The following is a 24,251-nucleotide window of genomic DNA, read 5'->3' as shown; positions in this document are numbered from 1 at the left end:
GATCAATAGGAAGCTGCTTTCCATTGAGGCCCTCTTCACCCAATGGCTTGCAACCAAGTCTGAAACTATTTTAAAGCCTGGTCACAGTCTAACATAGTTTATGTTTACACGTTGCGTGTTATAATTTGGTATAATTAGAGCTGGGTGACATTTTTCGGACTACATTTTTTCTTGCAAATAAATACAGATTCAGGTCGATCAACATATCCAATGAAGTGAGTTGTAGCTCACGAAAGCTTATGCTCAAATAAATTTGTTAGTCTCTAAGGTGCCACAAGTACTCCTTTTCTTTTTGTGAATACAGACTAACACGGCTGCTACTCTGAAACCCGTCATATTTTGAGAATTTGTATCGGTTTTGGCAAATTATTTCGGTCAGGAAGAAGAAAAGGAAAAAATAATTTGGAAATGTCAAAACGCTTGGTGTTGAGATTGCCGAAACAGACCATTTCAACGTTTTGCACTAGATTCCTGACTGAGGCACCGCTGGCTTTCATAAGGCCCAAGGTGGAGATGCTGCTTCCCCTTATACCTATAACCCATGGTTACGGCGCCCACCCAGGATGACCCTGGTTCAAATCCCTCCTCTGCTCGATGTGGCACAGGGACTGGAACCTGGATGCCCCCCCTCTCAGGTGAGTGCCCTCATCACTGGACTGAGGCATCTGAGGGTAGGTCTCTCTCAGTCTCTCCTGTTGAAACTGTTCTACTTTGTACAAATAATTAAATATTCAATGGAGCAGGGACTGAAATTCAGGTATCCCCTCCCTGCCACCCGGAGGAAGCCCTAACCATGTAGCTACCAAGTCACTCTTTCACTCCCTGGCCCAGTGAATATTTAATGAATAGGAGAGATTGAGAGACCCACCCTAGAATAGCCAACAGCCCAGTGGTCAGGGTACAATACTGGGAGGGGAAGACCTGGTTTCAAGTCCATGCTCCACACCAGGAAGAAGGATCTGAGCCTGTAGGATATAGGGGGAGGCGGCAGCACCTTCTCCTCAGTTGTTTGAATGCCAGTAGTCCCAAAGTCCCCTTGGGAATCCAGCCCCCTTTGTTTTTATTTTTTTTTAAATGGCTAAAAGGCCCAAAAATCAAATGAAAACATTTTGTTCAACCCATAATGATTTTTTTTTTAATTGCCAGGTTTGGTGTTTGTTAAAGATCCCCTGGGAATGAGCTACAGTTTACAGCACAGTTTGGGCATAACTGCTGAAAAAATAACAACAGAAGCTAGTCCAATGAAAGATGTTACCTCACCCACCTTGTCTCTCTATGACGCTTCAATTGTGCCGCCAACAACCGTGTGCAAAAATGGTGCTTGAGCCTGCTTCTGCAGAAGGTGTTTGAACATGGTTGTTGCTAGCTGAAGTATGGACAAATGTCTCCGGGAGTGCAGTTTAAAGATTAAAGGGAAGATAGATGCTGGACTAACCCAGTCCTTAATACAAAAGACCTGGCCAATCCCAGGTATCCACCAGAGAGCATCGGTACCAACACTCACCTGTAAGAGGGGATCTGTGTGACTGTCACCAGTGGCATAGATGAACGTCCATCTGCTAGGTCACAGGCTTCCTTTCTGATCTTCTGCTTCAACTTCACTTTGCTCTTCTTCAGGGATCCCTTGGGGATGCTGACGCTGTCTTCCTCCTCTCCTTCTTCCTTCGCGATGTCCTCCTCCCCTTCACTGGTAGCAGTCAGAGACCCTTTTATTGTTGTACCAGGTGGGGAATGTGCACCACAGTAAGCCGTCTTGCGCACCGTGAAAGTTGTGCCATTGATGCTGGTCTCCCTCATGGGTTCTATCTTCATGAAGAGACCAGCCCGTTGGGCACAGGTGACGTGGAAGGCAGTGTAGCAGTTCACCTTATGGCACTGGATAGCAGCTCCCATGCCCTTCTGCTTGCAGATGTAGCAAGTCAGCTTCCAGCGAGCAGGTGGGATGTTGTTTATCCCTTCGATGGGCTCCAGGAACACAGTGTTTGCAAAGCAGACCTCGGGGATCCAGATGGCACAAACAACATGGGCCCAGCGGCCATCACTGGTCTGCTTGAAGGCTCCGCCTTTGTTTGGGCACAGAACACAATCAACCGGGCGAGATGGGGACTGCAGGCAGCAGCGGCAAAGCCACTGGCCCTCGGGGATGTAGGGTACACCGTAGCACTCCTGGTGCACGGCCAAGTTGCAGATGTCACAGAACAGGATGACGTTGCTGTTGTGACACTCATCATCCATGCAGACGCAGCAGACTGCGTCCTCATCAATCAGGGACTGCTGGGCTCCGTTGTTGCGGCTCTCCAAGTACGACTCCTTCTCCAACCGATCCACCAGCAGCTCAAAAGCGTCAGCAGAAACTGTCCCGTAGCCATCGTCCTTCCGCTTCTCATTAACCATGTCCAGCCAAGCCAGATCCTCCTCGTCCATGTCATACTCCACCTCTGCATCGAGGTCCTCAGGAGGCTTCTCCATGTACCGGTAGTATGCTGCAGGCAGAGGAGGGGCATCTGGCTGGCTGAAGGAGTCCATCACCCGGAAGCTGGGCTGGGGTAAATGGAAAGATGCCCCTGGTGCATGTTTGGAGCATGACTCTTTCTTTTTGCCTTTCGAGGGAGTTTTCTTGGACTTGGAAGGGAACAGGGGCTGTTCACTGTTTTCCTTGTTGCTGTTGCACTCTGTGATATCCTGGGCAGTCAGCTCATCTTCCGTGATGATCTTTAGGGGGTCGTAGATGCTGATGCGATGGAGGCGTCCATCAATATCAACCTCCACTATCCGCTGGGCCTGGGCATATGTCAGAGTCTCCCGGGTGGGCGAGCACTTCAGGCTATAGGGCGAGGGAGAACGTCTCCCCTCGGGGTTCTGCCGGGACCTCCTCCGAGGTTTCCTCATAGCTGCACCTGGAAACCCTGTAACACAACACAGAGCACAATTTAAGCCAGCAGTGCAGGAAAACGTGAGCAGCACAGATTCAAAAAATTACTCAGCATGACAGGAGTGAAACATGTCCACTAGAGCAGTGGTCTGCAAGCTGGGATGCATCCCAGGGGGTGCGCGGCACCAGGAGCGCCGCCAGACGGCACTTCGCCATTTTTTTTCTTCGGCAGCAGCTCTGCATGTCCACGGCTGGTGTTCTCCTCTGGGGGCTCGCCTGTGGTAAGTCTTCCGTTCTTCCGTCGGCAGCACGTCTGTGGCAGGTCTTCCGGTCTTCTTCCGCTGGCGGCGCGTCTACGGCCGGTCTTCACCCTGGGGGCGCGTGAGCCAAAAAGTTTGGAGACCACTGCACTAGAGGCTCAACTAATTTCAGATTCACTAAAGCACCAAAATCATTTCCTTTAGACCCAAGGGGGCACACATCCACCAGTGGATAGGGTCTACTATTTCTCCCATTATGTTGTAGCATTGCATTGCAAATCCCCTCCAGGCCCCTGCTCTGTTATCTTTTCAGAGGTCTGGCATACCACAGTACAACCAGCTGAGAAAGGCTGAACTGAGTTTGATGGTATTTGGTATTGAGCTAAATGTTGTAGAGTGCTTTGCTCAGCTTGCAGTTGGAACTCCCACTAAATCGAATAACACTTTTTATATCTGATAGCATTGTCCATATATTAATAAGTTCATGCTGCACATGGAATTTTTCTCTGTGTTCTTGTGCCTGTTATTATTATTATTTACTTCCTGTAGCACACACAATGTACTAGATATTTTCCAAACTTAAAAGCAGGCACTGTTCCTGCCCTGTAGACCATGGTACTGTTTTTACTCAACAGCTGCAGCAATACTTCCAAAGTCTGGTGAAAAAACAGGTGAGAATTTTACAGAAGAGGGTTATATGCCTATATCTGCAAGTAATATCCCACTGCTCACAGAATACATTATGTGAATTCCAGCTATAAGGCTACATAAAGGAACCAGTCTTTTTAAAGTGGAGCCAGTCATACATAGTTCCTTGGCTCAGGTTGCAACCAGCATTTCAATCTGGGTCCTATTTTCAACCCTTCTGTAAAGTAGTCCACAAAAATATTCATTTTGCAAATTCTGACACAGGCTCAGAGGGCTGCATTAGGAAGTGCTGCAAGACAATGGTTGTGCAATGGACAATGGTTGGGATATGGAAAGGTTTGGAAGAGATTAATCTGTCCAAGTGCTGTTTGAAGTTGTCTCATGGCTTTGGAGCACTTCCAGGGTATCTACCGAAAGGGACTGGCACTGAAATAAATTGGAAACCTGGTCTTCAGTAAACACAATTCTTCCTGCAGTCTGGGAATCCAATTTATCCTCACTTTTTTATATTGCAAATAAGCATACAAGGGTGCAGCATGTCAGAACAGGTGCTTCTTTTAAACAGTCAAAGAAATAAAATAAATTAATAAATAATGGGTATATAATCCCAGACACAGCTCTCAGCCAAAGAACGTAACATCTACTGCTAAAAGACAATATAGAAGCTGATGACTGTAGCCTGTTCATTCATTATGGCACTATTCTTGTGTCTTGAAAACAATGAAAGGAATTATCGAGAAACAGGGACCTCAATCCTACACCCAATGTGCATAACCACTCCTTCAGTGATCCCTTTATACTGAATATCACAAGTTTTTAATGGTAAATGCAGTTCACAATTTGCAAATCAATCTGGATCTGTAATAAACAGACTTCCTGGAGCTGGTGGAAACATTAGCCCAAATGGAGAAAAGGGTCAGGGGAAAAGTGGACAGACAGAGCAGATCAATGCATGTGCTGGGGAGAGAGCAACATAGAGGTCACTTATTCACAGGAAAAGACTTAATTTTTTGTAGTTATATTTCAAGTTTTGTGTACATACGCTGCATGGTCAGCTGTCAAGGACAAGCTGCTATTCCAGCACTTACATACCATCATGGCTGGTGTAATATAAATATTATACATAGATTAGAGATATAGATTGGCTTTAATTTAAAAATCCTGGGTGCACTGACTGACCAACACAACTGAGCTGAGACTGCAATGAAAACTGGTATCCAGCCTCTCTCTCCACAATGGCAGCTGTTCTCTCTGGAGCACTCCAGGGAGCATGTATGTAACTAGCCCTGTTGCTGCCTCCCAACATGCAGAATGGGCCAGAACCCAATACGAACATGCAGAATGGGACACAACTGGCCGAGCAAAGCCAGAGGAAGAATTTAGCAATGTAAGGACGAAGCATCCATTCCTTCTGCAATTTGCTGGGGTTCTCAAGGAAACACAGTGGGTGACAGAGAGGCTAGGTTTCATTTCCAGGCTCAAGTGCTGACTGGTCAACATGGAACAGGGGACAAGAGAGGCAACACGGGAAAGGAGATTTTTTTTTTCTCTCAAACACTTTTCAAACAGCAAGCACAACATGTTTAGGGTGACGATTTTTTAACAGGGAGAGACAGGACTGTATGCTGGAGCCAGAAGATTCAGTGGGAATTGAGGTGGCTGGAGAGAGAGGAAAGAAAATGTAGTAACAGAAATGCTATGGAGGAGAGAGGTGGGAAAGAGGCAAGATGGGAATGTTAATAGGGAGCCAGATAAATCACTTGAGAACAGTGGCCGTGCCAGCGACAGGAAAATGAGCTGTGGGAAGAAAACGGCCAAATCACATGAAAAAACAGACCCAGAAAGACAGGGAGAGAAGAGAAAGAAAAACAGAATATGAAAGCCTCCTGAAAAGATAAATGGGCTCCTGGCTTATCTCTTGCTGCACTGAAGGTGTGCGAAGGGTCTGAACTGCTGCCTCACCAATATTTTATTTAAATATATAAATTCAGCCCTGCTTACAGAATTTGCAGCCATGATAAAACATTATAAAATGTAATTTGTGTTTAGCTCATTGTATTATTTTTGGTCTATAAAGGGCCTGACCCTGCAAACGCATATTCACAAGAGGCAAGAATGGGTAAGGGCTTGCAGGGATCAGGTCCTACAACAATAATCAGTTAGTTCTATTGGTGAGGGGTAAACAAGTTCTAGGAATTATGCTTCTAGCCTTGGAGTATTAATATGCCACAGCATGGGAAGTCAAGGTTGCAGCCAGGACTAATGGAGTATCATAAAATGCAACCATGGCCCTTAAAGCACTAATCAGCCACCTGATCAGCAGGTAGTAAAGAATCCAATTTAATTTGTCCTGACTGAACTTCCGGTTGTCTCAATTTTACATAAAGGGGAATTATGCACCATGCGCATGCACAGAATTTATGTCCCCCGCAGATTTCTTTGCTTCCCTGCAAAGAAATGACTTTCTGATAGGGAAGTAAAGAAATTATGCAAAAGATCCCCACTTGGGGAATGGAGTTAAGGAAGAAATGAACTCAACCAAGAAGAAAGGGATGTCCAGGCAGCAGAGACAAGTTATCCTTAGTCAACCTCCTTTCCAACTTGTCACCTGTAAATCAATGGGAATAGAATACCCACTGCACATTCCTTTAATTGTTCCTGCCCTCCTTCCCACTGCAAATCAGCCAGGCTTATAAAGAGTGAACTGGAGAACATACAAGGGAGGGACTGAAACATGGAAAACAAGGATTTCAGAGACACAAGTGAAACGGGAGCCTAAAAAATGTAAACAGGCTCCAAGTTTGGTAAACAGAATTAAATTCCGCTACACATGCCACTAACTGAGCATGCTGCCTCCTTAAGACTCTGTTGCAAATACATGCATGCACCCAAGCCAATCACAACGTTTACCTCCTACTTAGGCCTATTGAGAAAAGTGGAGTTTCTCTCATCAAAATTGGCTGTCGTAAAAAACAAGAAGAACAGGAGGACTTGTGGCACCTTAGAGACTAACAAATTTATTTGAGCATAAGCTTTCATGAGCTACCGCTCACTTCATTCAATGCATTCAGTGGAAGTATTTTCCACTGAATGCATCCGATGAAATACTTCCACTGAATGCATCCGATGAAGTGAGTGGTAGCTCACGAAAGCTTATGCTCAAATAAATATATTAGTCTCTAAGGTGCCACAAGTCCTCCTGTTCTTTTTGCGAATACAGACTAACACGGCTGCTACTCTGAGACCTGTCATTAAAAAACAAGGTTATAAAACATACAATCACTTAATACTATGCAGAAGCATCTAAAAAGTTACTGACACTACCGCCAATGAGAGCTGATTGGCTGAGTCAGAGAGGGCAGCTGAACCCAAAAAGTTGTCACGATGTCAGCATAACCATCTCTGAAACCTGACTCCAAAACAATGAAAGAATCTGAAATAGAGCTGGCCAAACGCTGCAGCTTTGTCTACATTAGAGAAATTTGCCATTCTAATTCTTTTGTCCTTTTAGCACCATGTAAAACACCTCATGGTCACAAAAAATTGCTCCAAAGGGTGCCAAAATACTGCTTTCAGCAGGGCTAAGTACTGTAGTGGTCTGTGCTGTTTTAGTCCCAGCACGAACAAAGGTAAAAGCATAAAGGTTCAAACAGTCCTCCTCGTACTGTCCCATGGTGGCTTTTCAAAAATCTCCCATATTGCACTGCTTCTGGGAACTGTGGGCTAGGTATCTAGAAAGCACAACAACTGAACCAAATTGCATGGCTGTTATGCATACACTGAACCATTTGTGCTTAACCCGTTTCTGTCCCACCAGTTCATTCAGGGGCAGTCTGATTCTCAAATGTAAATGTGGCCTGCATCAATTCAATTACACAAACAGAACCTCTGACAGAGGGGCCAAGTGCTATACTGATTTACATCCATGCAATACTGGATTTACCCCTTCCAGAATTTCAACACTATTTTCCAGTGCCACCACACCCTACTTCACCAACCCTCAATGCTCACTGTACACCCTTCCTATTCCATTCCTGTAACACCCAGTCCTTCCCTTCTGCTTCCTTGATGCCATAAAATATTTCTCCTCCCCTGCCATTATGCCACACTTCTTCCTAAATCCCATCCCAGTGATACCACTTCACATTCTACTAGTATCCTTTTGGAGCCATTCTGTTGTGCTGACAACAAAGTCCTCCTTCCCCAGCACCAGCAGCTCAGTATCTCTTTGCTAATCCACTTCCAGTGCCACCAAGCTTCAATCCTTTCTTAGCTGGCTGCAGGTCTCACCTTTCCTCCACTCCATTTCCAGAGTAACAAGGCCACAACCCTTCCATTTTGCCTCTAGGCTTTCCAGAATCTCCCCCATTATCACCAAGGCAGATTTCTTCTCTAGCAACATACTTGCTATCAGCCTACACACCAGTCACTTGCCCACCTTTCTCCACCTGCAGTCTGGTTCTTCCCCTCCATCATCCAGCAGAGCTGCCAAAGGAGGGTATAGCTCAGCCCCACCCCCTCCATCCCACAGGACTGGAAGGAAGCCACTGAGACTTGTACGGGTGGGGTGATTAGGGGCGAGGGAGTTAAAATGTATGAAACAGTATTGTGTGTGTTTTGTCCGTATGATTGGATTGGTTGATGTGGAGATAATTAAGTTGGCTTAAGAACGGGTGCCATGGAGTGAGAGTCCCTCAGGGAGTGGGGGTGAGAGTACCAGGATTCCCCAAAGCGAATAAAGGTGCCATCTGAGTGGGAGCACCATGGAAAACAACAGGGTGCCCTGGGAGTTGTTGTGTTTTATGACAGATTTGGGTCCTGCCTTGGAGAGGTTCTAATCTGGACACAGGCTCCTGTGATAAATGTCTTAGGCTGGCCAAGAAGGTTGAACAATGTTGCCATCAGCTGAGGATATGGAGGACTCTAGGCAGGCATGGACTCCAAGAGCTTAGATCCCTCGATTCTTGTGGTGTTGAGCAGGGGGAGATAAGGCAAAAAGAAAACACCAGGCACTGACTGAGGCAAAGGTGTAAATCAAGGCCAAGACGTCACATTCTGGTTCCTTTGGTTTCACCAAAAATCATGCTCAGGAGAACAAGGCACTGGTGAACAGAAGCAACAGAGCCGGAGCCACACTATCAAATACAGGGTCGGTGGCTAAAGAAGTTAGTACCACCCATGATTTAATAATGGCTGAGGCCCCTGACTTTACATGCAAAATATGAATGGTGCTGCAGGATCATTGTTGGCACATTTGACTCCAGTTGTCTGGTTCAGCATGAAACAAAAAAGGTATCCAGGAAGAGGTATTATTGTGCTTTTTGCATCTGATCTCCAATGCTGGGTGTCTCCCCTACCACAGTGAGGTCTGTGTGTGTGCACCGTGTGCGAGTTCTGGGAGGGGGATCCAATAGGGTGGGTGTGGAGGCCCACTGTGGGAAGATCAGGTTCCTCATCACAGTGGCACTAAGTCACCGATAATGCTTTGTGATTTCAATATCCCCGTAGATGATGGTTCTTCTGGATCATTCCAGAATTTCATGCCATGACAACCATGAAACTGCCCCACATAATTGCAAGCTCCATTCGTAAGGGTGGAAACACTCTAGATCTGATGTTTGCGTCAGGGGGAAGAGGTTAGAATGATGAATATTTCCTGTTATGGGACAACCGCATGCTCCTTTGATCTGAGATCAGGGTGCTCCCATCGCACCGGGGTGATGAATGTGTTTTGATGGTTTGCCTTAGAGCAGTTCTCAACCCGCGGGCCGGTTGCGGCCCAATCAGCACACAGCTGTGGCCCACGTGACATCCTCAGGGCCATACAGGTAGTATATATAGTGTGGATGTGGCCCACATAACACACAGAGAGTTGCATATGGCCCACAATGGTAAACAGGTTGAGAACCAATGCCCTAGAGGCTGATGGAACCAGTGAGTTTCCAGGAGGTCTTGAGGGAGAAGGTTGTTCTTCCAACAGACCACTCTGTTGATAGCTCAGTAAGACTTTATAACAATCTTTTTTTCCTCTACTACAGACAGTGAACCCTAAAGGCCCTCTCTCTCTGCTGTCTTTGGCTTCACAAATTACCTTGGTGAACTGTGACAGACAAAGCAAAAGGGGAGACTGCTAAAGCATTAGAAGCAGAAGCCTAAAGCAGAGCCTGACTGCTTGTGGCACGCACAGCTCTTAAGATCGTATGCCATGGATGTGCTAAGAAAGGTTTCTTCACTTCCATCAGAGCATCTGCAACGTCTCGCACAGCAAAACTGTTCCAAGTGACAGTTGACAGCTTGGTGAATCCTACTGCCTCCCCTCAGTTGCCAAGTCAAGTTTCTCTTGTGAAGTTTTCATGTTATGTTCCAAACATGAGCAAATTTGTCTGCACTGGGCTATACTATATCTTGAGAGGGCACACATACTGTCTTCTCTGCTGAGTTTTGGCCAGCATTGCTTGCTGAGATTACAGAGATGCTGGGTCATCTTCATGTCACAACCTGAAATCTGGACTCTTGTCATTCCTGGCAGGTGAACACCAGTGGAGAAACTGGGTCCATTGATGATCAAGATTGCCAGTGTTTCCCCAGTGTTGAGGCCCATGCTCTAGAAATCAATTCCTGATGTCAATAATCTGGCTATCTATCTATCCACTATTGTCCCATCTCCCATTTTCAGGGAAGGTTAATTAGGAAGGGAGGGACAAGGCCACTCTGGCAGTCTGATTCCTTAGATTCTACCCAGTCTTGCTATAGGCCTGGATATGGAGTAGACACTGCATTGATTACGTTAGCTGCTGATCTCCTCCTAGTAGTGGACAAAGTGCCCATGATGTTTCTTTTAGATCTACCTTTGATACAGCTGACCATACAATTTTTTGGTTTCTTTTGCGGACGTTAGCAGGGATGGATGTAGCTACTCCTGGGCAGCTCCATTCCCATCTTTCTGAGAGAACCCAAAAGATAGCTGTGGGCAACTGTCCCATGTCACAATGGATCTCGCTTGCAGGGTGCCACATGGGTCAACAGAATCAACTCTTTTGTGTATAAGACACTCCTCGAAGAGGGTAAGGGAGGTGACATGGGCTGCACTCTTTCAGTACACGGATGACATCCAGTCCTACATCTTCATCAGTATGACCCAGAGAGAGCAGCAAAACAAATTATCAAGTGCCTAGATGAACTTGGGACTTGAATGAGAGTTAGCTGGATACAACCCAATCCAGACAAGACTGAGAAAATGTAGGTGGGCTGGAGAAAGCAGCTGGAACTTATTGGGGGATCTTATTTTAGCACCCTTCATTCACAGAGTGCAATTGCCATTTGCAAACAGGTGAACCACTTGAGGCTGTTGTTATATCCTGGGCTGCTCTGGACTGCCCAGGTAGCAGATGTGGCCAAGAGGGCACTTTTCCCCATCTACACTGGCAAGACAAGTGCGATGTTTTCTCTCCAAAATGGAGTTTGCCACAGTTTTCCATGCCATGAAGATAAGATTGCTGTAATGTGCTCTCCATGGAGCTGAGTGCTAGGACCATTCAGAAGCTGAAGCTGGTACAGAATCCTGCAGCCCATTTATTAAATGGAGTTGCACGACTGGAACACATCCAATCAGTGCCCCATGATCTGAACTGACTTCCAATAAGCTGCCAGGTGGAATTCAAGGGGTTGGTTTTGCCTACAATGCCCTAAATGGTTTGGGACCTGGTTACCTGAGGGACTGCCTCTGTCTCCATGACATGCTGTTGCAATTGAGACCTGCAGAGATGCTTGAAGAGCTGTTCCTTTGATATAAAGAAAAAGCAGCTGCTGGCAGGGCATTCTCTGTGAAAGGTCCTCAGTTTTAGAACTCAGTCCCAACCATGGTTTACGAGGGCCCAGATTTGTTAACCTTCTGGGCTCACTGAAAAGCCAATCTTTTTTCACTCTTCTCTAACGCAGTTTAGAAAGACATGGGCTGACATAGATACAGTTATGGGAAGTACCTTGTTTATGTTTGTCTCTGTTGTGATTTTTAATTTTCCAGAGCACTCGACGGGCATCTATAAATAAATCAATAAATACGACAAAAAAAATAATCCTCAATGTCTTCAAGTCACACTTCACTTACGTTTCATCTTGCCACCAGACTGCATTCTTTTCTCATGCCAACCAGACTTAACACCAGTCATGCCCCTGCCCACCTAATCACACTCCTTCCACAATGCCATGAACCCAGACTTTTTACATGCCTACCAGACCCATGTCCACCAAGCCCCACTCTTTCCCAGGGACAAAACACAGATATTTGCAGATGGCTTGGACTCTTCTGCCCTCCTGCCTGTACTGAAACATACGAGGAATTGTGTTTGGGCTCAGCAGAGACTCAATACAGCTGCATGCCCTACATTTGTGTCAGTGCACACAGTGAGTTTTATCAAGTCTCATCAAATGCCCAGCACAGATAACCACCACGCCAGTGACAGTGCATGCAGAGAGTTGAGTCAGGCCTCAACTCAGGGGGATTAAGATCTATGCCGGTAATTGTGAAGATGGTACAATATTATGGTGAGGATAGTGATTACATTGAACTCTGTCACTTTTCAGCAGGAGATGGTGCAAGCGGGATGTTAGGCTGGAAACCACTGGAAAGCACGTGCAATGAGCTGCACCAGGTGTTAGCAGGAGTGAGCTCTGCCCATTGTGAGAATGGAGCATGCCATGGGTAGTATCAGGTCTCTGTAGGAAAGCCTTGGTCTCAGGATGGGTTTGGTGCATGTAGAGAAGAGTGGCAGTCCTCAGTATGGGGGTCCTCTAGGTTCCCAAACCAGAGACAGTGTGCATGCAGTGAGTCATGTCAGGCCCCACCAGGAGAATCTCTTCTCTCATGAAAGAAAAGGAGTACTTGTGGCACCTTAGAGACTAACAAATTTATTTGAGCATAAGCTTTCGTGAGCTACAGCTCATGAAAATAAATTTATGCTCAAATAAATTTGTTAGTCTCTAAGGTGCCACAAGTACTCCTTTTCTTTTTTGCGAATACAGACTATCATGGCTGCTACTCTGAAACATCTTCTCTCATGGTGGGGATAGTGTAGGCAGTGACCTGAGTCAGGCCTCAGTAATGGCCCCACTAAGGTGGGAATGTTGCATGCAATGAGCTATGCCAGGTATCAACAGAGATGACTTTTTCCGGGAGGATGACGCAAGCGGTGAACTTTGTCAAGCAACAGATGATGCATGCAATGAGCTCCCAGGATTCAGCAGGGAGCCTGTCTCGGGATGATGCATGCAATAAGATGTGTAAGGACTTGGGCGAGAGCTCCTTTCAGAGGTGTGGTGCGTGCAGTGAGCTGTGCCGGGTCTCAGCAGGATGCTCCCCCCACGGCTGCGGTGGGTCAGCCCATGGCAAAGGGATGGTGCGTGCAGTGAGCTGTGCCGGGTCTCAGCAGGATGCTCCCCCCCACGGCTGCGGTGGGTCAGCCCATGGCAAAGGGATGGTGCGTGCAGTGAGCTGTGCCGGGTCTCAGCAGGATGCTCCCCCCCACGGCTGCGGTGGGTCAGCCCATGGCAAAGGGATGGTGCGTGCAGTGAGCTGTGCCGGGTCTCAGCAGGATGCTCCCCCCACGGCTGTGGTGGGTCAGCCCATGGCAAAGGGATGGTGCGTGCAGTGAGCTGTGCCGGGTCTCAGCAGGATGCTCCCCCCACGGCTGCGGTGGGTCAGCCCATAGCAAAGGGATGGTGCGTGCAGTGAGCTGTGCCGGGTCTCAGCAGGATGCTCCCCCCACGGCTGCGGTGGGTCAGCCCATAGCAAAGGGATGGTGCGTGCAGTGAGCTGTGCCGGGTCTCAGCAGGATGCTCCCCCCCACGGCTGCGGTGGGTCAGCCCATGGCAAAGGGATGGTGCGTGCAGTGAGCTGTGCCGGGTCTCAGCAGGATGCTCCCCCCCACGGCTGCGGTGGGTCAGCCCATGGCAAAGGGATGGTGCGTGCAGTGAGCTGTGCCGGGTCTCAGCAGGATGCTCCCCCCACGGCTGCGGTGGGTCAGCCCATAGCAAAGGGATGGTGCGTGCAGTGAGCTGTGCCGGGTCTCAGCAGGATGCTCCCCCCCACGGCTGCGGTGGGTCAGCCCATGGCAAAGGGATGGTGCGTGCAGTGAGCTGTGCCGGGTCTCAGCAGGATGCTCCCCCCACGGCTGCGGTGGGTCAGCCCATAGCAAAGGGATGGTGCGTGCAGTGAGCTGTGCCGGGTCTCAGCAGGATGCTCCCCCCACGGCTGCGGTGGGTCAGCCCATGGCAAAGGGATGGTGCGTGCAGTGAGCTGTGCCGGGTCTCAGCAGGGGATGGGCGGGGCCTGTAGCTTCTCCAGCATTCCCGAGACCTCTCCGGTTACACAGGCGGCGGGAGCGCACGGGGAGGGGAGCCAGATCTCCGCTGCCATTGGCTGCTGTCGCCGTCCCTCCGACCATGGAGACCAATGCTAGCACAGGGCCTGCGGCCGGGCACGGGGGGGGGCGGGCCTGGGTCCCGCCTCGGCCAATGGGGTGGGAGAAGGTGGGCGGGGCTACCCCCGGTCGGGGGGACAAGATGGCGGGGGGGGGTTCTTACCCCAGCCTTCCCCCCCCCACCGCCACCGCCCGCCACCCCTTTCAGCGGCCCCCGCGCTCCCCACCCCCCCCTCCGCCGCGCTCGGCCCGGGGACGGCCGCCGCCCCGCCCGCTCCCCCGGGTCACCTTCCCGCGACCCCCCCGGGGTGGGGGGGGGGGTGCCGGCCCCGCGGGCTCCGCTTTACCTGGCCGCGCTGCCGCCGCCTGCTCCTCCCTCCTCCGCCGCGGCGGCTCCGGCGCGGGACAAGATGTCGGCTGGCTCGGGTCCGCTCCGCCGCCTCCGCGGCTGTCGCCTCAGCGCCGCCCCCGCATGCCTCCGAGCCCGGCCCCGCTGCTCCCCGCGCCGCGCCCGGGGGCCCCGCTGGCTCCGCCGCCGCTGCTGCTGCGGGGGGGGGGGGAAGCAGGGAGGCGGCGGCGGCGGGGGGGGGACAAGATGGAGGCGGCGGCGGCGGCGGCAGCGCAGCCCGGCCGAGCGGAGAGCGAAGGAGGCAGCGAGAGCGCGGGCGGGGGAGGGGGCTGCAGCAGCAGCTTCGCTCCCCCCCACAGGCAGGGACCGCCCCCCCTCGCTCCCCCCTCCCCGGACACCACAGAGCGGGAGGCCCGGGGGCAGCGGCCTCTGGGGGGGAGGGGAGCGGCGACGGCCCGGCTGGAGCGCCCCCCACCCCCGCTGGGGGGGCTGTCCCCCTGCCTCTAGTGTGCTGGGGGGGGTGACCGCCACCCCGTAGGTTAAGCTGGGGGGTGGCCCCGTGACTCCAGGGGGCTGAAGGGGGTAGCCTTGGGTGTGCCCGCCCTCTTCCAGTGTGCTAAAGGGGGGGCACCTTGGGGGTACCCCCACTGGGCTGAACTAGGGGGTGTCCCCCTGCCTCCAGTGTGCTAAAGGGGGGGACAGCCTGGGAGGTGACCCCCACTGGGCTGAATTAAGGGGTGTCCCCCTGCCTCCAGTGTGCTAAAGGGGGGGGACAGCCTGGGAGGTGACCCCCACTGGGCTGAATTAGGGGGTATCCCCCTGCCTCCAGTGTGCTAAAGGGGGGGACCCCCACTGGGCTGAACTAGGGGATGTTCCCCTGCCTCCAGTGTGCTGAAGGGGGGGACAGCCTGGGAGGTGACCCTCACTGGGCTGAACTAGGGGGTGTCCCCCTGCCTCCAGTGTGCTGAAGGGGGGAACAGCCTGGGAGGTGACCCCCACTGGACTGAACTAGGGGGTGTCCCCCTGCCTCCAGTATGCTGAAGAGGCAACCTGGGGTGTGCCCCCCTGTATGCTGAAATGAAGGGCAGCCTGGGGTGGTGACCGCTACCCTTGTATATTAAGCTGGGGGGTGTCCTCCTGCCTCCAGTGTGCTGAAGTTGGGGTACAGCCTTGGGGGTGACCCCCACCCTCATCTGCTGGACTGGGGGTAGTTTGGGGGTATCCCCTCATACCCACCCCCACTGTGCTGAAGTGGGGGACCCACCCTGGGGATGTCACTCTGCACACCAATATACTGATGGGCAGGCTTAGGGTGTGCCCACCCCTACAGTGTTCTGAGAAGACAGGTGAGTTTTCCTTCCCCCCCCCACACACCCAACAACCTGGGATTTTCTCCCATCCCACTCCCCCAAAACTATGCTGAAGGATCAGCCTGAGTGCCACCTCTCACACTCTGAATGCACTCCGTGTGCTGACTGCTCCGCGTCCCATTGCACCCCTTTCCAACCCCACCTCAAAGGCAGCCCAGAACCTTGTCTCTATTGCTGTTCACCTGAATGACCAAGATTAAACAAATGGCCAGAACAATACAATCCACATTTATTTTGTACTGCAGCATTCATGCAAACAGTCACCTAAAGTATTTGGGGAGTTACACAATAGAACAGCAACTGACGGCAAGAGTAATTAAGGTTTGGGCAAGGAAGAAACTAGGTTTTGAGCTGGGAAATCAGTGAGGTGGAACCAGGTTTCCCAAACATTTTATATGTGGTACGCCCTATAAAAAGGTCTCATGGACACCCCACCTCCCAGTCATGATCATGAGTAATATCCCTGTATAGAATATAATTTATAGAATTAGGTGGAAAATTCTGTTTAAAGCTCAACAAAAAATGGAAATGAAAATTTTAATGATTTTTCTCTCATTTACTGACCTATTCTGAGTTTTAACTTTTGATGTAATTTAGCAGTGGAATATGAGCCAGCAGTATCTGACATTCAGCTTTGCAACGCACCCATGGTCCAAGGACCCCAGTTTGGGGAAACTAACTGTTCAATAACACTGGGAAACTTGTGCTGAATATTGTAAAGAAGGACGTGCATAATTTAGGACCATATCAGCTGCAAAATTTAAGCCACCTTTCTTTTCCAAACCATGCGTCAATGCATTCTTTTCTTTAAAAAGCGGGTAACGCCCATAGGCCAGAACTCTCAACTCTTCAGTAACACATACTGGGTTACGTGCTGCACTTGATAAGTGCATCAGTGGGAGTTTGGGAAACAAAGGGCCAAGACCTGGTACTATTACAAAACTCTCATCAATTTTAGTGGGATGGCAACAGGCCAAAAATTAACAATTACTGTGGCCCAATCTTATGAATGAAGCATAATATTCTTTACAAAATAGATATTCCAAATATCTGAAGCAGGAGTGTTGGTGGGGAAGACCATTCTCCTTACTCCTAAAAGAATAATTTCAATAATTAACTCATTTTCCTTGTTTATATGTTAGAACTTAATTTTCATTTCAAACAATGAAATGTTTTTTGTGCGTTTACCTATTTTTGGCATATATAGTGATGTAACTTGTACCAACTGCTTTACTTTGACTTCATCTCTGGGTCTCTTTAGCCCCTGAGGCTACTTCTACATCATGAGCTAGGGGTATGATTCCCAGCTTGCTCAAGCACTAGCTCTCATGTGAGCTAGCACACTAAAAATAGCAGTGTAGCCGTGATATCATGGGGCCATGGTAGCACAGGCTAGCTGCTCCAAGTACATACCCCTGGGGTGCAGGCAAGTTTGTACTCAGGGTACCATGTAGTGCTGCTCACTACTGCCCATGCTATCACAGCTTCACTATTTTTAGTGTGCTGGCTCAGATGAGAGTTAGCACAAGTAGGTGTATGGGAGATAAGAATCACACCCCTACCTCACAGTGTAGATTTACCCTTAGGCTTGCACTGAAATTGCTATCTTTATGAGATTAGACCCCAGTCTTGTAAAGATTTATACATGTTTAATGTCAAGTTTGTGAATAATTCCACTGAGTTCAATAAGACTGCTCATAGGCATAAAGTTAAGCACACACATAAACCTTTGCAAGATTGAGGGCCTTGCGTTATAACAGGTTCTCCATCATTTAATTTTACAATGTATCTGTGGAACTAATGTGTTGTTTGAAAAAACATTCAAACTTATCTCAACGTCTCAGAGGGACACCTTAATTCAATTTATTCTCTCTACCCAGTTTTAAAGGGTGCAAGTTCAAAATTAATGCTGCTCCTTCAAAGGAAAATGACAGGCAACGAAGCTTAAACAGAACTGTGTGCCTTCGGTTCCAAATCATAAATTTCTTCAGCTTCATTCTAGTACATTTGTATTTAAACATGAGGAAATTTACAATTTGGAGTTGAAGGTGTGCAGTTGCATTTATAAATAAGAAATCTGAAATATTAATATATTTTAGCTATTCAACTTAAATATGTTGTGGCATTTTTAAAAATGTTCTTAAAAATACCATTGCTAAAAGGCACATTAAAGATTAAAGCTTGATACTTAGAGGCGACTACCATTCTCAGCTCCCATTTATTTCCAGATGGAGTTGCAAGTACTCAGTTACATTTTTAAAATGGTGACAGGTTTCAGAGTGGTAGCCGTGTTAGTCTGTATCAGCAAAAACCAGGAGTCCTCGTGGAACCTTAGAGACTAACAAATTTATTTGGGCACAAGCTTTCGTGGGCTAGAACCCACTTCATCAGATGCATGAATGCCCAAATAAATTTGTTAGTCTCTAAGGTGCCACAAGGACTCCTTATTGTTTTTACTTTTAAAATGGCATTCTAAGGCACTGATCTTGCGTGTGATACCTGAGAACCTATGCCCATCTGGAGTCCCACTCGCTTCAACAGGGCTTTGCATATGCATCAGGATCCACCCGGCTGGAATAGCTTACAGGACTGGGGCCTAACTGATCCATTTATATATCTGTGGTGTGGATAAATCTTTTTGACATTAGTATGCAAACTTGTTTTAAAATAAACCCATTTGTTTGTTTTGAGCTTGAACTTATCTGCAAAAAAGTCTGAAACCATGATGCCAATGACTGAAATTGGAGTGGTTTCCATTTTTTAAATTCTTTATTTAGAAAAAAGAGTTTGAAGGATTTAAGTCACTTTTATGAAATCAAAATTACAATAAGGCTGAATACAAGTATGCTAAGCTTGCAATATGATTTAAAGGGTCAGAAATATGACCTTTCAAAAAAAAGCTGTCATCAATCAACAGAAATGTTGATGGACTTAAATGTGAAGCGGCATTGGCTATGCCACTGTATTAGAAGCGTGCAAACTTGGCATGCTCAGAAAATATGTTTTACCTTGCCCAAAGAGACTACAATACATGTACCATGTTCACCTGTATATACTGAAACTCCTATCCTGAAATGATGCTGATGGACAAATCCTTCTAAATAAAGTGTGCTGAGACATGTTACACATATGGCACAGACATAACTTCTAGTAACGTTTTCCTGTCTTAGGATAAGCTCGTTTGTTTGATTGAATGGGTTCTCAAATGTGGACTGCATCTTAACAGAGAGGTCTCAAAGACACCACCTCATGTGCCATTTGCTGTTGCATGACATCCCTAGGGAAAGCCTTGATTACATGGAAAAATATTAGGAAAGTATTTGTATATTTTTACCTATCACTATTGCAATAAGTGTTTCTTTTATGGGAGGGGGGAAAGAACTCGCACTGTTTTTCTTTTGTCTTTTTTTCCAATCGTCCCCTTCCACCAGTTTTGTTTCTCTGGGGTAGAAACAAGAAGAGCCAGTATCCAGTGACGAGCCAAACCTCCACAGACCATTCACATCACTAGTTTAGGTAGGAGACAGCCAATGCAATATGAGAACCCAAAATCATCATTCTTCCATTATCTCATTAATGTGAACAAACTTCTTCAGAGATTATCATTTCCCTTCATTTTTTTCTACATCACATTATCAGTCTAACACTTGAAAGTGACGTGCCTGCCTAGTCTATTCCTTAGAATGTTTACAGTTTAAATGTGAAATCAGATTTTATTTTTTATCCTATGGGACAAAATAAAACCACCTGTTTTCCAGGCAACTATAGGTGCTTTCCAAAGATCCACATGAAAAGGAAATTAAATGCCTTCTAGTTGGTTTCCAAAGTGCTGAGTCCCTGTTAGAGAATTCCACAATATGGCAGGTCCTCTTCTTTTCCTACTGATATTTCTAACAGTAACAAAATATTCACAGATCTGATTTAGAACATAAGACTGGGCATAGTGGGTCAGACCAAAGGTCCATCTAGCCCGGTATCCTGTGTTCTGACAGTGGCCTGTGGCAAATGTTTCAGAGGAATGAACAGAACAGGGCAATTTCAAGTGATCCATCCTCTGGTTTCCAATTCCAGTTTCTGATTAGGATCATCTGGAGCACGAGGTTGTGTTGCTGATTTGCAGGAAGGAAAATATCCGCAAAAAGATCACTCAACATAAAGATTTCAGAGTGGTAGCTGTATTAGTCTGTTTCAGCAAAAAGAACAAGGAGTACTTGTGGCACTTTAGAGACAAATTTATTTGGGGAGTCTCTAAGGTGCCACAAGTATGCCTCATTCTTTCAACATAAAGGCTTCACTTTTCAATTTTTTTTAAAAAAGTGCTTTCTAGCCCTAATAATAAATGCAGGAGCAATTACCTAACAAGTCCACACTCAGTATCTCAGGACTTCAAGGCTGATGTACAGATGTAGGGTGTGGGGTTTGTGTGAGAATCTGTACAACTTTTGTGAATAGGCTTTTAATTTATTCTAAAGATTCTTTACTATTAAAATAGGCCAGCAACAAAAAGTATTAAGGAATTTGGAACATCCAGTTTTGCATTTAGATGTATGTACATCACATCACTGCTGCTAGAGAAAACTAAGAAAACAAATGATATAACAGCTTAAACTGCAGCTGTGAAACTTCCAGGAAATCCAATAATACCTTATCCAGTTCACAAAAAAGCTTTTTATTATTGCAAATGGCACTCACAAACCACGGTTGGGAGTTTTCTGTATGCATGGCACAGTTTTCCGTATTTGCAACTGCATAGCAGAATCATAAATCGCCTGCAGGGAGTGAAGAAAGTTTTGAGGAAAGAGTATAAGCTTTCGTGAGCTACAGCTCACTTCATCGGATGCATTCAGTGGAAAATAGTGTGTGGAGATTTATATATATAGAAAACATGAAACAATGGGTGTTACCATACACACTGTCACCAGAGTGATCTCTTAAGGTGAGCTATTACCAGGAGAGTGGGGGGGGGGGGGAGAAAAGAGAACTTTTTGTAGTGATAATCAAGGTGGGCCATTTACAGCAGTTAACAAGAACCTCCGAGGAACAGTGGGGGTTGGAGGGGGGGAAATAAACATGGGGAAATAGTTTTACTTTGTTTAATGACCCATCCACTCCCAGTCTCTATTCAAGCTTAAGTTAATTGTATCCAGTTTGCAAATTAATTCCAATTCAGCAGTCTCTCATTGGAGTCTGTTTTTGAAGTTTTTTTGTTGAAGGGTAGCCACTCTCAGGTCTGTAATCGAGTGACCAGAGAGATTGAAGTGTTCTCCAACTGGTTTTTGAATGTTATAATTCTTGACGTCTGCTTTGTGTCCATTTATTCTTTTACATAGAGACTGTCCAGTTTGACTAATGTACATGGCAGAGGGGCATTGCTGGCACATATCACATTGTGCAGATGTGCAGGTGAACGAGCCTCTGATAGTGTGGCTGATGTGATTAGGCCCTATGATGGTATCCCCTGAATAGATATGAGGGCACAGTTGGCAACGGGCTTTGTTGCAAGGATAGGTTCCTGGGTCAGTGGTTCTGTTATGTGGTTGCTGGGGAGTATTTGCTTCAGATTGGGGGGCTGTCTGTAAGCAAGGACTGGCCTGTCTCCCAAGATCTGTGAGAGTGATGGGTCGTCCTTCAGGACAGGTTATATCCTCCCCCCACCCCCCGCTCTCCTGCTGGTAAAAGCTTGATGATGCGTTGGACAGGTTTTAGTTGGGGGCTGAAGATGATGGCTAGTGGCGTTCTGTTATTTTCTTTGTTGGGCCTGTCCCGTAGTAGGTGACTTCTGGGTACTCTTCTGGCTCTGTCAATCTGTTTCTTCACTTAGCAGGTGGGTATTGTAGTTGTAAGAATGCATGATAGAGATCGTGTAGGTGTTTGTCTGAGGGGTTGGAGCAAATGTGGTTATATCGTAGAGCTTGGCTGTAGACAATGGATCGTGTGGTGTGGTCTGGATGAAAGCTGGAGGCATGTAGGTAGGAGTAGCGGTCAGTAGGGTGGTATTTATGTGACCATCACTTATTAGCACCATAGTGTTCAGGAAGTGGATCTCTTGTGTGGACTGTTCCAGGCTGAGGTTGATGATGGGATGGAAATTGTTGAAATCATGGTGGTATTCCTCAAGGGCTTCTTTTCCATGGGTCCAGATGATGAAGATGTCAGCAATGCATACTGTGGGGCCATGCGGGTACCCATAGCAGTGCCGCTGATTTGAAGATATACATTGTCCCCAAACGTGAAATAGTTATGGGTGAGTCACAATGTTCAGCCACCAGGTTTGCCATGATATTATCGGGGATACTGTTCCTGACGGCTTATAGTCCATCTTTGTGTGGAATGTCGGTGTAGAAGGCTTCTACATTCATAGTGGCCAGGATGGTGTTTTCAGGAAGATCACAGATGGATTGTAGTTTCCTCAGGAAGTCAGTGGTGTCTAGAAGACAATCCTGCTGTCAGGGTGCCAATGCCTGAGATGATGGGGCATCCAGGATTTCCAGGTTTTTGGATCTTGAGTAATGTCACACCAAACCTAGTGGCTGAATTTTGTGACTTTGTCCTCACCCCTAACTATTTCACATTTGGGGACAATGTATACCTTCAAATCAGTGGCACGGCTATGGGTACCCGCATGGCCTCACAGTATGCCAACATTTTTATGGCTGACTTAGAACAACGCTTCCTCAGCTCTCGTCCCCTAATGCCCCTACTCTACTTGCGCTACATTGATGACATCTTCATCATAAACACCACCCTATGCCAGAAATAGAGAGTTAATTTAATACCAAGAAGCTAAAATCTTTAAAACAAGATGGTCAAGGATCATTTACTTCATTCCCCTACTTAGACTGGATTATACGTGCAATATAGTTTCTAGAACTTTATCCCCAAATGGTGGAGTTTCCACTGCTTCCCTTGGAGCCAATTCCACAGCCGAATACATCTGGCTGTCAGGAAGTGTTTCCTGATATTTGGCTTAAATTTTCCTTAGCATCACAGAATGAGCTGGCCCCTTAAGAGGATAGAAGCTCACCCTCACCTGTGCCAGGTGGACAGAATGAGAATACAAGGGTCATGTGACAGGAACATGTGCCTCTGAGCCAGTCCTGCTGGGACAGAAGGGCAGCCTGTAGTCAGAGAGGGGAGAGACTCCAGGGATGGAGTGACTGGGAATAGACAGCTCCGTTGTTTAGGATTCCAGGGCTGGGATCTCACAGTATTGGGTGAATGTGGGTTTCTCCTATGCTGCCCATTATTAAATATTTGTTCCCCATGTAAGTACTTACCGACTACGATCAAATCACCCCTTAACCTTCTCTTTGTTAAGATAAACAGATTGAGCTCTTTGAATCTTACACTACAAGGTATGTTTTCTAATCCTTTAACCATTCTTGTAGTTCTTCTCTGAACCCTCTTCAGTTTATCCACATCCTTCTTGAACTGTGGGCACTTGAGCTGGACATAGTATCCCAATACCAGTGTCAAATACTGAGGGGAAAAAACCACTCTCTACTCCTAGGGGAGAGTCCTTTGTTTATGTACCCCAGGATTGCGTTAGCTCTTTAGGCTGCAGCATCACACGATGACCTCACGTTCAACTGATTGTCCACCATGACCCCAAATCTCTTTCAGAGTCACCGCTTCCCAGGAGAAAGCTCCCCATCCCGTAAGTATGGCCTACATTCTTTGGTTTTAGACTTATACATTTACATTTAGCCTTATTAAAATGCACATTGTTTGTTTGCATCCAGTTTACAAAGCAACCCAGATCACTCTGAATCAGTGACCTGTCCTCTTCATTATTTACCACTCCTCAAGTTGCGTGTTATCTGCAGATTTCATCAATTATGGTTTTATGTCATCTTCCAGGTCATAGATAAAAAACGTTAAATAACATAGGGCCAAGAACCAATCCCTGCACTTTTTGATACTACATTGAAAAGCCTGGCATAGCTATGAAGATCCCTCCAGGCTGCCAAGTGCATGAATTAAAAAAATAACATTTTGAATTTCTTTCTAACTGTGTAAAAAGATTCAAATATATAACAATTCAAAAATGCATTTTGTCAGTTTTTGCCTCTATACCTAAATATTACATTACTTTAAAGAACAAAACATACTTTTACATCTGTTACAGAACCATTAATGGGAGACAAAACAGTTCTTTGTACTTATGCAATACTCTTCATTTGAAGTTGATCTCAGAGCACTTCTGAATATTAGGCCACTTTGATTTTGGTGCCTAAATGTAAACACCCAAGTTCAAATAATTTGGTTAAGGTATCTGCAGTTGGAAACTGAAGAATAGAGGGACCCAAAATTAGAGGCCATTTCTGGAAAGTC

General features: G+C 47.1%; 1 protein-coding gene across 4 annotated transcripts in view; it reads right to left on the bottom strand.

Moving 5' to 3' along the window:
• The window catches only part of BRPF3 (bromodomain and PHD finger containing 3), a 45,849-nt gene extending 31,141 nt beyond the window's left edge, over positions 1-14,708 (bottom strand). For 3 of the 4 annotated variants that reach the window (XM_038379988.2, XM_038379990.2, XM_038379991.2), the window contains exons 1-2: positions 14,546-14,708; positions 1,505-2,906 (exon numbers count right to left, since the gene is read on the bottom strand). In XM_038379988.2, the coding sequence (XP_038235916.1) occupies positions 1,505-2,889 (1,385 nt within the window). In that variant the 5' untranslated portion in view covers positions 2,890-2,906; positions 14,546-14,708. The remainder of the gene's footprint in view (positions 1-1,504; positions 2,907-14,545) is intronic. The other variant, XM_038379989.2, reaches the window with a different exon arrangement.
• Between the last annotated feature and the right edge of the window lie 9,543 nt (positions 14,709-24,251).

Source organism: Dermochelys coriacea, chromosome 21 (genome assembly GCF_009764565.3).
Source record: "Dermochelys coriacea isolate rDerCor1 chromosome 21, rDerCor1.pri.v4, whole genome shotgun sequence".
Lineage (NCBI taxonomy): Eukaryota > Metazoa > Chordata > Testudines > Dermochelyidae > Dermochelys > Dermochelys coriacea.
The sequence above is the reverse complement of the archived record's forward strand: the minus strand, read 5'-3'. Positions and strand labels throughout refer to the sequence as shown.